This window comes from Zootoca vivipara, chromosome Z2, assembly GCF_965207765.1.
Source record: "Zootoca vivipara chromosome Z2, rZooViv2.hap1.1, whole genome shotgun sequence".
Lineage (NCBI taxonomy): Eukaryota > Metazoa > Chordata > Lepidosauria > Squamata > Lacertidae > Zootoca > Zootoca vivipara.
This window is the reverse complement of record NC_142585.1, coordinates 48,009,957-48,022,411: the sequence shown is the minus strand read 5'-3', so window position 1 is coordinate 48,022,411 and position 12,455 is coordinate 48,009,957. Positions and strand designations below refer to the sequence as shown.

The window sequence follows — 12,455 nt, the reverse complement described above, 5'->3', positions numbered from 1 at the left end:
TCTCCCTCTTGTTCCTTGAAACAAGCAGAAGTTCCAGCAAGGGGCTGAACTGCAGTCGCATAAAAATAGGTGAAAGGCAAAATAGTAGAGTTGGCCATGCATGTGCCCGGGTTGGAGCAGGCATTTGAGCCTCTGCCTTAAGTTGCATCAACCAATTTAGGACACCCTTTGGTCTTTTACAGGAAGGCAGTTGTGAAAGGCATATTGCAAACCTGAGCTCTCAAGCCAGTCTAAGGCAGTGGTGGAGAGGCTTCAGTCCAGTTAAGGCTGTTGGACTCCAACTGCCATCAGCTCCAGCCAGCCTGGCCAATGACCAGGGGTGATGTAGTTGTAGTTCAGAACAGGAGCATCCTTGGCTGCCTTATCAACACAGATCTGTTGTCTATCCAACTTGGCATTGTCTACACTGGCCGGCAGCAGCTAGCTCTCCAGCATTTCAGGCAAGAGTCTTTCCCAGCCCTAAATGGAAGTTCTAGAGGTTGAATGCAATGCAAAATGGATGTTCCACCACTGAGCTAGGGGTCCTTCCATCACTTGGGGGGCCACTGGTACCACCCCTTGCTCTAAGGCGTGAAGCATCTTTGTCACGTGAACAACAGGAACATACAGAGAGGCAGGGAAATCCATCCACTTTCATTTTGCTCCAAAGCTGAATATGCCAGCATCCAAGCGGTGGGTGTGGGGAGGGTGTGAACTTTTTATTATTATCATTGTTGTTATCTTTATTTCACAACCCCCCATAAAGGATGCTGGAGGGAGGGAGGCACACAGAGAGAGGGGGGGGAACCACACAAATCTCACCTCCCCCACCCTCCCTTATTCTACTGTATAAAAAAAATACTTCAGTAGCACCTTAAAGACTAACTAAATTTTTATTTTGGTTTGAGCTTTCGTGTGCATGCACACAAGTGTGTATCTGAAGAAGTGTGCATGCACACGAAAGCTCATACCAAAATAAAAACTTAGTTGGTCTTTAAGGTGCTACTGAAGGATTTTTTTTTTATTTTGCTTCGACTCAGACCAACACGGCTACCTACCTGTAACTTATTCTACTGAGTTTCCAACTTTGTCAACAGTTGTAGGCAAAGCTAAGGGTATGGTATTCTTTCTATATCAAATAAATAAATAAAATAAATAAAGTGGATCTATTTCTCAGGATAAATCATCTTGAGGTGTGTGTGTGAGAGAGAGAGGATGTGTCTTGCTTTTCTCAACAGACTTCTTGAGGGATTTTTGATAGGCAAAGTTTTGTTTGGCAAGGGTAAGGTAGTGATGGGGAAGATATCAGTGGTGGAATTATTGGGAGGAGGTAGACAGAGATGTCTTGGCCCCCTGATGTTTTGGGCTGGTCATCTTAGCTACTGTTTTCCAAAGGCTATAGGAATTGGTGGTGTGTATGCCATGATTTGGCTAAAGGTATCTGGATTCAGAGGTGGAGCTTATGGCTTTGATTAGAAAATTCCCTGCTTCTCCAGTACTTCAAGCACTGGGTAGCACCTAGTTCTGCCCGTATTTGCAAGTGAACATGATTAGAAGCAGGGTGGTGGCTCACCTTGAAGCTTGAGTGAATTAGACTTACATTTCTAGAGTTCAAAGGCTTTATTCATGCCGTAATTATTTACTGAATGAGTGGAGATGAGAGAGAGAAAATAGCAGATGTCTAGAGAGAACAAACAAAATGGCTCAGCTTTTAGGGGTACAAATTCAGGAACAGAGCATATGCTCCCTATATTCCACAAATTAAAATAGGGCAGGTGTGTGTTTATGCTGTCACTATATTTATCTATTACCGGTAGTTTTTAATGAAAATATTTATCTACCACTGTACCATATAAATATATCACAGTTGTTTAAGACAACATAAAAACAAATCTGTATGGTAAAATCATAAAGAGTTAAACACAAAAGCAAAAAACAAACACCAATAGACCATTGCTGGGGGTTACTCTTAATTCCCTGCAGAGGCCTGGCAGAATAGAAAAGTTTTCAGCAGGCATTTGAAAGGTTGGCACAGAAGGCGCTTGCTGGATAAACACACACACACACTCTCTCTCTCTCCTCCCCGCTTGCAGGTAGAGGGTTGTATGCCAGGGCTTGCAAACATGGTCGCCTCTGAATGTTGCCAGACTCCAACTCCCATCAGCACAAAACAAGTGGCCAGAAACAATGGGAATTGTAGTCTAACAGTATGGGGAGCAGTGTAATGCATGTGTGCACTAGAGTACATTAGACACACCTACCCTTTCATCCAGAGATTCTATTTCTGGAGACAGAGGGTGTGACATGGGGGCCTGGACCCTGCACAATGAGCACAGTAGCATTATAGGACATGTTGAGTTTTCAACTTTAAAATTCCCCAAATGCGGGGTGCTAAAAATTTGTAACACAACTTGGGAATTCAATTGGTTAAATTAATATAATTTAGTTTTGCTTGGTAAATAGAATGTGTGTAAAAGTGCACTGGTATCATTTAAAATGATTGCTAGGTACTTGCATTTATACATTGTTGTTGTTTAGCATTACCTGATATTTTCAGCAGATTTGAATTTCTCACATCCAAAAGCATATTTTTTTGCAAGAAATTTGCAAAATGAAGTTTTTAAACCCCCACCCCCCGCCCTAAATGGCATGCCTTGCTGTAGCAACTCACCATGGTGACATTTTGACGAGGGACAAAAATCAGATGGTGATTTATTAGGGTGGGACAAGTTACACAAATAAGGACAGCTGGAGTGTGTGGGAGAGGATGAGAATATAACTCCCGCCTATCCATACCTATTAAACAGGCACAGATAGAAGATGGCCTGTGTCTCCTCCCCCCCCGCCCCAAATCCCTGGGTGCCTTGTAGATCCCTGAAGAGAGTACCTCTGAGTTACAACCAGAGTCTGCTTTCTCTCACCACTGAGTCACCCTTGCACGTGGATGGGATTGGTGTGTGGGTGAGTGAGTGAGAGGAAGTGGGGAGGGGGATAACATGATAGGTGCCCCCCACCTCTGTTTTATACCTCTATTAAAACACTGAACTCATGTTACCACCTCCCTTTGCTCCAAGTCACATGGGGGGGGGAGACTACCCGCCAGTCATCTGAGCCTGCATTAACTCTGAAGCTGCTTCTCTGGAAGAACCCCTTTCCAGCCTCAGGCTCAAGGAGAGGTGCTTGAGAATGAGAGATGGAGGCTGCAGATGTCTTGGTCCTGAGCCCAAACCTGCATCTCTCCCCCCCCCCTAACTCCAAGGCAGGCAGGCACCTACTCCTCCCGCCAGTCAACCCCCTCCCGCCTGCCCCGTCCTACTCCTTTGGCTGGGATGTTTCTGGGCCGTTTCAGCCACTGCACACACACACACACACACACACACACACACACACACACACACACATACCCACAGCTTGATTGCTAACACATGGGCTGGAGGCTCCCATCCAACACTTTGAAGGTCTCGGCCCTCGGCAGCTCGTTACACATTTTCCTGTCTCTATATTCAGGAAATGAAGTCAGAGCATTGATATAAAACAGGCTGGGCTGAAAGGGGAGAAGATGGAAAGACTTGAGAGGCCGAGGCCAGGAATTTAGAGTGGGGGGCCGATGGCACAGCATATCATGTGTGCAAGAGAAGGGCCATGATACCTGGGCAGTCCAAGAAGGTCTCTTGCATCGCACTGCAAGTCCTACTGGCAGTTCTGTTACATCCAGTACTTTGAATCCTAGGGTAGTTTGCTTGTTGCTTGCCTGGGTTATTGCATCCAGGACTGCTGCAAAAGTTTGAGCTTGCTTCACTGGTGTTTCCTAACTGAGCCACATAACTGGCAAGGGGCAAGGTGTGTTTTCCAAGAGCTGAGCTGCTAGTTCAGAGCAGAATTCCTCCGAAGAGCTCAGCAGCTTGCGGGGGGGGGGGGGGGGAATACTGTGGGAGGTCAGTTGCAAGTCAACACCAGAACATGCAGAGCAGCTGTAGGAACATATAGCCTACAGGACTGCATCCTACATTAGGAAATTCCTACATGACCTTATAATCTTGATCTTCTACCATGTATGCATGTAACAACAACATACATAATATAATTGGATGTGATTATCACTGCAACTACGGTAGAAGCATGCATGTGTCACGCCAAAGTTTGGGAAGGGACTGTGTCATAGCCAAACAATGATCAGCAAGAATCATGCGGTTCTTGTTGGGCTCCAGATGACAAGCTTGAATGTTCCCCAGGATAAACAGCAACAGGCACTTAGAAACCAGTGTAGAGTACCAGGAAGAAGCCTAGCCTAGATTATTTATCCCTGACAAGCTATGTTTCTATGGGCAAGGAATATTAAATGTAGAAGGACTCTCAGATAAGAAATCCATTGCTGGCTGTCCACTGTTGTACATCTTAGCAAGAGCTGCACTGTATGATTTCCCTGCAGCAAATAGCTAGGTTGTGAAGCAGCCCTTGATGTTCTTGCATTTAGCACATATTAGCAGTGAAAACTGAATGAATGTTAGTGTTGAAGTACCTCATCCAGGGACCCAGGTGGCGCTGTGGGTTAAACCACAGAGCCTAGGGCTTGCTGATCAGAAGTTCAGCGGTTCGAATCCCCGCGACAGGGTGAGCTTCCATTGCTCAGTCCCAGCTCCTGCCAACCTAGCAGTTCGAAAGCACGTCAAAGCGCAAGTAGATAAATAGGTACCACTCCAGCGGGAAGGTAAACGGCGTTTCCGTGTGCTGCTCTGGTTCACCAGAAGCGGCTTTGTCATGCTGGCCACATGACCCGGAAGCTGACAAACGCCAGCTCCCTTGGCCTATAGAGCGAGATGAGCGCCGCAACCCCAGAGTCAGACACAACTGGACCTGATGGTCAGGGGCCCCTTTACCTTTACCTTTACCTTTACCTCATCCAGAAGAACAGGAAAGCAAATTATTGTAGTTGTGTTCCTCCTCCCAGTGACATCCTTCTGGTGGTGAGATACCATATCCTATGGCTTCAGGATTAGGAATAGGTAGAAATTATTGAGCAGTAACGGCAAGCAACAGCAAAGGATTGCGGGGCAATGGACTGTGAGCCAGGGTGTTACCCAGTGGCTTTCTCCCCATGGCAGCAACATAAGAACCTAAGAAGAAGCTGCTGGATCAGGCTGATGGTCCATCTATGCTGGCCTCTTGTTCTCACAGATTTCTGTGGGACCTGAACATGTGCACTCCACACACACACACACACACACACACACACACACACACCGTGATTTCCAGCAACTGGTATTCATAGGCACTGCAGCCTATAATCATCAGATGGAAAAGGCCTCTAAGGTGCCAATGAATATCCTTGTGAGTTTGCTGCAAGGACATGATGACACTAGAACAACTGATCCAGGAAGGCTATCACTGTTCGCCCACTTCAGCTCACAGAATTTTCCACCCCAACATGTGGCGATGTACAGTGTCTTTGGCAGCATTAAAAGGGGGATTATACACCTTGAGGGTTCTACCTGTGGTTGTTAGCTTAAAAGTCAGTGCTAGAGCACATGCTTTGCATTAGAAAGACAGCAGTTGCTTTCCCTGGCATCTGTAGGTAGGGCTTTAGGTAGGACTGGGGGAAATCCTTGTCAGAAGGTCCTGGGGAGCCACTGACCCATGTCATAAGCACCAGCTCCTGGGGGCCAGTGCACTCCCCCCCCATAGTTTTTTTTAGGGGAATGGAACCAGTAATTTGATTTGTCTTTCTGAATACCAGTAACCTGGCAATGCAGGTAAACAGTGGGTGGACCTTCTGCCTTCATATCTTGCATGTGGGATTCCCAAAACCATCTGGTGGTCACTGTTGAAATCGGGGGTTGGACTAATTGGACCTTGGTTTGATGCAGCAGAGCTCTCAGGAACGGAGGTGCTGTAGCAACATAACAGGAGCCTGCTGAATCAGGCCAAGGGCACTTCTAATCCAGTATCCTGTTCTCACAATGGCCAGCCAGATACTTGTGGGAAACCAGCAAGCAGGACCTGAACACAAGACCTCACTGGGTCAAGTTTTAGCCTGACTTAAAGCTCACAGTTGTTGCGTTGCAATTTTTAAAAAACAAACAAACAACAAAGCACTTTTTCATGCTGGGAAAAGCAAAGGAAATGACTGGTAATATGACCTTGACCTGAATGTAATTCATAGATTTGAAAGGGGCTACCCATTTCCATGCCTCTGAAACACTGAACGGGATCGTGGAATAAAATGCATTTCCAGAACTATGGTTCCTTGCGGGCACCATGCTTCATTTTATAATCTTCTATGACATCGCCTGTTGCTTGCCTTTTCTCTAAATGAAAACATACCAGATGCTGCAACCTTCCCTCCTACTTTCATGAGTGTGTCTAATGATTCCCTTTTTAAAAAGCAAGTGTGGGTGGAAGGGAGAATAGCAAGGCTGTCTCTGCACTTTCACCCTATGCAGGTCCAATATTGAGAGGAGGTCTGTGGACATAACAGGTTTCTCACCCCTGGGCCAATGAGTGATTTCTGCTCACTTTTTAAAATCTCCTGTGGCTGCCGCTTAAGTGTTTGTGAGACACACCGTCTGTTCTTTTCAAACAGCAGGGAGAAAACCCAGAAAGCTGTTGCCCAGCAAGCCTGTTTGGTACAGTATAGTCAAGACTGTAGCCAGGATTCAAACACCAATGCACACACCATCCCCTTCTTGTTAGATTTTGGTGCCTGAGAATTGCCAGCCAGCCTGCCTTTTCCATTTTCTTTCTTGCTATAAGAGATCATGTTGCTTCAGTTTTCCAATCAAGCAGCCTCAGTTGAACGCAGGAGAGGCTTCTGTGCCGACGGAAGCGTTTGTCCCTCTTCCTGGCTTAATGGTTCCCCCTGTAGGTCATTTTAATATACCAGTATTTTCTACTGATTTGCAACGCAGTCACAGAAAGATGCGTTTAGGGCAGGCACCCCCAAACTGCGGCCCTCCAGATGTTTTGGCCTACAACTCCCATGATCCTTAGCTGACAGGACCAGTGGTTGGGGAAGATGGGAATTGTAGTCCAAAACATCTGGAGGGCTGAAGTTTGGGGGTGCCTGGTTTAGGGGTTTAGACTGGGTGAGCTGCTTATCGACCAGCCTGGTAACACTAGAGCAACATAACACTCTCTCACTGGGCACCTGATGTAGCTGAAGGTTGGAGTATTCAGGACAGATGGAAGAAAGTCTTCTACTCAGAACACGTAGCGGTTCTAGAAAAATCATTTGTTGTTAGCTGCCCAGGAGTCCTTGGGGATGAAACGTAGGAAATAAACAAATAAATAGCTGAACTTGGGTGGGTTTAAAAGAGGATTGGACAAATTCATGGAGGATGAAGCTCTCAGTAGCTACTAGCAATCCCCATGATGGCTGTGCTCTGTGCCCGTGATCAGCAGGGGCATCCCAGGACATTCTGCCACTGAAGGTAAAATGTCCCACATCGACCTCTGCAGATCTGGGCCTCCTTCCTGCCCCTACCATTGGCGCCGCCACCACTAAACCTGCACCCACTTCTGCCACAATGCAGCAGTGAGGGCAAGCGCGCTGTGGCAGCAGGAGCACATCTGCTGCCCAAGACAAATTGCCTCGGCCTTCTTCATGGACTCTCCAGCCTTGGTGGTTGAAGACAGCAATGCTTCTGAATTGCAGTTGCTGGAAAAATCAGTGGGGAGGGGGCTCTTGTGCTCAGGTCCTGCTTGCAGGCTTCCCAGAGACATCTTGGCGGCCACTGTGCACAGAGTTTTATGTGGGGGCTGTGCAATGCCCCGTCCTTATTGAACATTTGTTCAGGTTTGTTGGGGAGGTTATGTCTTCCAATCAATTGATCTTTATCCCACACTTGTATTTCCCCACCATTCTCCTAATTGTGAATAGGACTTTCCCTTTTCTCTGTGCAGAACTTCTTCTTTTTTTACAGAATTGAGGCTTGATAATATGCCCTCTGCCCTTCTGGGTAGCCACTTTAAGAAATCACCTTTGGAACAGCATTCCTGTGTGTTTTGGAAAATAAAGGACGTTGTTCACTACATTACCTGGTGTCCTCTGTTTAAAGATTCTTGTGGGAAAATATCTGAGTTTATCCACAGGGACAATTTTATTACATCAAGTGAGATTGTGTGCTTTTTGCTATTGGACAAGGAAAATCACATTACCTTGCATGCTTCTGGAAATTAAGAGCCAATTTTGTGGCTCAACTCTGCATATCTTTCTTCTTCTCTCTGTTATGACATAGCTAAACAAATATGATGGTCTTACTAATGCTATCAGCCGCTTTACTTAATTAGAAAGCAGCATACTCCACAACGGTGTTGAATACATAGCAGGACTGGTAAATAACTGGCGGGTGCTCTTTGTGCCTTTCAGGAAAAAGAGAAGAAATACATGTTGCCAGTGGATAATCTGAAGGTGCGGGATGTCGAGAAGGGCTTCATGTCCAGCAAGCACATCTTTGCCCTCTTCAACACTGAGCAGAGGTGCTGCCCTTTATCTGAAATTCCAGTAATTCCATTCCATCTGCACATTTTGGGTGTTTAGAAGGGCAGAGAATAGCAAGTGTGAGGAAAGTGAGGTCATGGGATGGCAAGTACAGTGGTACCTCTAGTTATGAACTTAATTTGTTTTGGAGGTCCATTCTTAACTGTTCTTAACTAGAGGCACGCTTTTGCTAATGGGGCCTCTTGCTGCCACTGCGCCGCCGGCACACAGTTTCCGTTCTCATCCTGGGGCAAAGTTCTCAACTCGAGGTAACTCTTCCAGGTTAGCGGAGTTTGTAACCTGAAGTGTTTGTAACCTGAGACGTTTGTAACTCAAGGTACCACCGTATTAGGAAGGTGAGAGTGTAAGAGGACACATGTTGGCACCATGATGGCAGAAGGTGACAATTAGTAAAGGCATGAATAAAGGCAGAGGATGGCAGATGTATTTACTCTGGGGATAATTAGGTGTCTAAAGGACAGGTGTGTGTGTGATGCTATATGAAAGTGCAAAAGCATTGTTTCCTAAACTCCGAAAGCCCAGCTTTCTAAGGATCAAGCAGGTTGCAGGCATGGAAGATCTGTGATCAGGATATATCACATTATGTTTTTAAAGTTCAAAGCAACTACTGGGCCCTGTGACTTTCCTGATACAAGGCTGGTGCTGCCTGTGGAAGAGCCAGAAACAGAATGCAATGGTGGAGAGATGCAGAAGACCCTGGCTGCAAATTATTAACCCAGCTGAATTGCACAGAAAAGAAGTGGTTTATGCCTCACATTGATGCAGCTGGATGGGAGTCCCTCTGCGCCCTGCTCTCCCTCAGTGTGTGATACAAAATTGCACCCTCTGTCTGACAGAGCTCAGTTCAGATGAACCTCCAAATTGCCGTATTATTTGGAAAACGGGGGGTTGTACCCTCCCCCGTTGCTCTGTTAACTTTAACCTAGAGGTGGATGCATCTGTATATTTGCAACTCATGTCCGTTTCAGATGAGTTCTTTCTTATGCAAGTTCCACCAACCCTTGTGCAGTAATCTGCCATAAAAAAAACCTGTATGGAAATTTATATTTAAAGATGTGCTTTATCTCATTTCTAAATATATTTTATCCTAAAATATACTTTTGTAAAACCCTTTTTGGTACATTTTTTTCAGCTGAGCACTGTATTGCAAAATTCAGAGAAGTGCAAATTCCAAAGGATAGCTACATTCTCACATTAGACTGGTGGGTGCAAATCAGGACCCTTTATGCCAGGATTAACAGAAAACAAATTTCTTAAGCATCCCTACTGGACCCATGGTTTGCTTGATGTCCAGACTGGGCGAATATGGCCAGGGATAAACTCCAAGTCATTTTTTGAAACTGTAGTTTGAAGAGGCTTTGCAAACTATGTTTGGAAATTGAACTGTTAGTCAGCTGGCAACTCTCATAACAAGCAGCATTTGGATGGATTGTTTCATTTTGGCACCTTTTCCTGAGATGTTGGCTAACTTGTGACTACAGATGGGAGAGAAACTCAATTCAGTTATCAGTTAAAGCTAAATCTACCTAATTCATACTTTCAGGACCAATACACAAACTGAAATGCAGTTCTCCTTTGAAATTCTCACTTCTCAGAATTTTGCAATAAAGTTTCCCAGCTGAGTAATTTATAGAAAATACGTGTACTGGGATAAAGTGTGCTTTTTAAAAATGCATATGAGTGTGAACATAACTTTTAAAATGTTTTTTATATACCCTGTTTCTCATATTTTAAGACATACCCATAAAATAAGCCATAGCAGGATTTTTAAGCATTCAAGGAATATAAGACATACCCCGAAAATAAGACATAGTGATAGGCGCAGCAGCAATGCTGGCCGTGGCAGGAGGAGGAGGGGAAAAAAAAGACATCCCCTGAAAATAAGCCATAGTGTGTTTTTTTGAGGAAAAAATAAATATAAGACATGTCTTATAATATGAGAAACACGGTATATATTAGGCAAAAGTGCTTTGTAAAAATTTTGTTTTCTTTTGTCCCAGGAATGTGTACAAAGATTACCGGCAGCTGGAGCTGGCCTGTGAGACCCAGGAGGAGGTGGATAGCTGGAAGGCCTCCTTCTTGCGCGCAGGAGTTTACCCGGAGCGTGTTGGGGTGAGTTGATCCCCAGCAGTGACAGAAGGGTAAAGGAGTGTGGGGGTGAAAGCATCTTAGAGCAAACCATGGCTACAAAGGGCACCACCCTCCCTGGTGGGGGCAGCCATGTTTGGTTGTTCATATGATCTACTCTGTTCATGTACAAAGCAAAGAGGGATTGGGAGATGGATGTGGGAAGCTGAACTTTCCCCCCAGGTTCTCATACACAGTCGATTGCCTCTGCTCCCAGCACCAGAGGTGAGCCAAAGGTAGCATTGCCTGCAGCAGTGGAACCCTCTGTGCCCTTCTTGTTGTGCCTTCAATTGTTGCTCATCTCAAGATCTCCCTGAACATTTTGATGGGGAGACAATTGCACGTCCCCAATACAGTAGAACCTTGGAAGCCGAACGCCTGTAAGCGTGAACGTTCCGGCTCCCTAACGATCGAAAACTGGAAGTGATTGTTCCGGTTTTCAAATGATTTTCGGAAGCCAAATGTCCCGCACAGCTTCTGGTTGGCTGCAGGACGCTCCTGCAGCCAATCGGAAGCCGCACCTTGAAAGTAGAACATTTTGGAAGTCTAACAGACTTCTGGAACAGATTCCGTTCGATTTACAAGGAACGTTTGTATTTAGATTGCTCATCGGGCCCTGTATCACCACCATGGAAGAGTCTGCTGCTTGGGGGATTTCTGAAGTGCTGGGATCAATGTCCCCTTTGTCGTGCCAAGCGCCACCACCTCTGATGCGTCCTCCCCTGTCCTTCCCATAGAGCTTTTCACCAGAGATAACCGTACCCTGCTGGTTTTCTCGCACCCGGTTCCCTTTATGTCCACTATATCAATGCTGTCTTCTAAGGCCATCTTGGCTCGGGGGCTTCTAGCAGTAGCAAGCAAACACTTGAATACAGCCTCTCTCTTCACATGTCTTTGACACTTGCCTTTTGAGCTGCGGTGCGTTGGCCTCTCTGAATTGCTGCCCTGTCCCTTTGCACATATGCCTTGCTTTGCACACACCCCATTTAAATTTTCCTCAGTTTCATCATCTTCATCTCAGGGAGAAAATTTGTTCTGAACTGGACCCTACTCGGCTCCCTTCAGCTCCCCCCACAATCAGTTTTATAGCTACTCTGCCACCTTTTTCATTTCAAGCGCCAATGGTCTGGTTCCAACCTGGTTAAAGTGGAGCCTGTGCCTTTTGTACAGACCTAGCTTGCCCCAAAATGTTCCCCATTGCCTCACAAATCCAGAGCCCTCTTCCTGACACCATCGTCTCTTCCACGCATTGAGGCCACAAAGCTGTGCCGCTCCAGCTGTCCCTGCACATGGATTTCCAAGGCACTGGAGGTCCTGGCTTACAGCATCCTACTTAGCAACCTAAATTTGGCTCCTGGGACCTGATGACTGCATTTCCCCATGTCAGTGGTGTCCATGTGCCCCACAACCCCTGATTCCTCCCCTGCACTATCAACCAGGCTCTCAAGGTTGATGAACAACACCAGCAACCTTCACACCAGGCAGGCAGGTGTGGTCCTCTGTGGTCTGTTTGTCCAGCCTGCACCAAATAATCTATGTTTTTAACTATTGAATCAGCTGCCGCCATGATCCCTCCACCCCACCCCCCAAGAGCTTTCCCTGACACAAAAAGATAGCTCTTCTTCCTCCAAGGAAATGGTCCTTCAAAAGGAACATTCCCATCTGCCTCAGAGCGACACTCTCCTTCCTCAAGGCTGCACACCTTCTCCCCTGACAGCAGAGGCGCCATCTTTGGGAGGGTGGGGTGCATCTATAACATCCCTGAAGACTTCGCCCACCAGCCTCTCTGCCTCTCTTAGCTTTTCCACGTCTGCCTGTAGCTTCCTGCTGAAAATCATGTACCTTTTTATGC

General features: G+C 46.1%; 1 protein-coding gene across 14 annotated transcripts in view; it reads left to right on the top strand.

Moving 5' to 3' along the window:
• Positions 1-12,455, top strand: part of DNM1 (dynamin 1) — a 139,441-nt gene that overhangs the window by 104,086 nt on the left and 22,900 nt on the right. For all 14 annotated transcript variants that reach the window (XR_015948767.1, XR_015948764.1, XR_015948762.1 and 11 more), the window contains 2 exons: positions 8,345-8,454; positions 10,477-10,588. Coding sequence is in view for 8 of the 14 variants with exons in the window: in XM_088665336.1 (XP_088521462.1) it covers positions 8,345-8,454; positions 10,477-10,588 (222 nt within the window). In the remaining 6 variants the exon portion in view is untranslated. The remainder of the gene's footprint in view (positions 1-8,344; positions 8,455-10,476; positions 10,589-12,455) is intronic.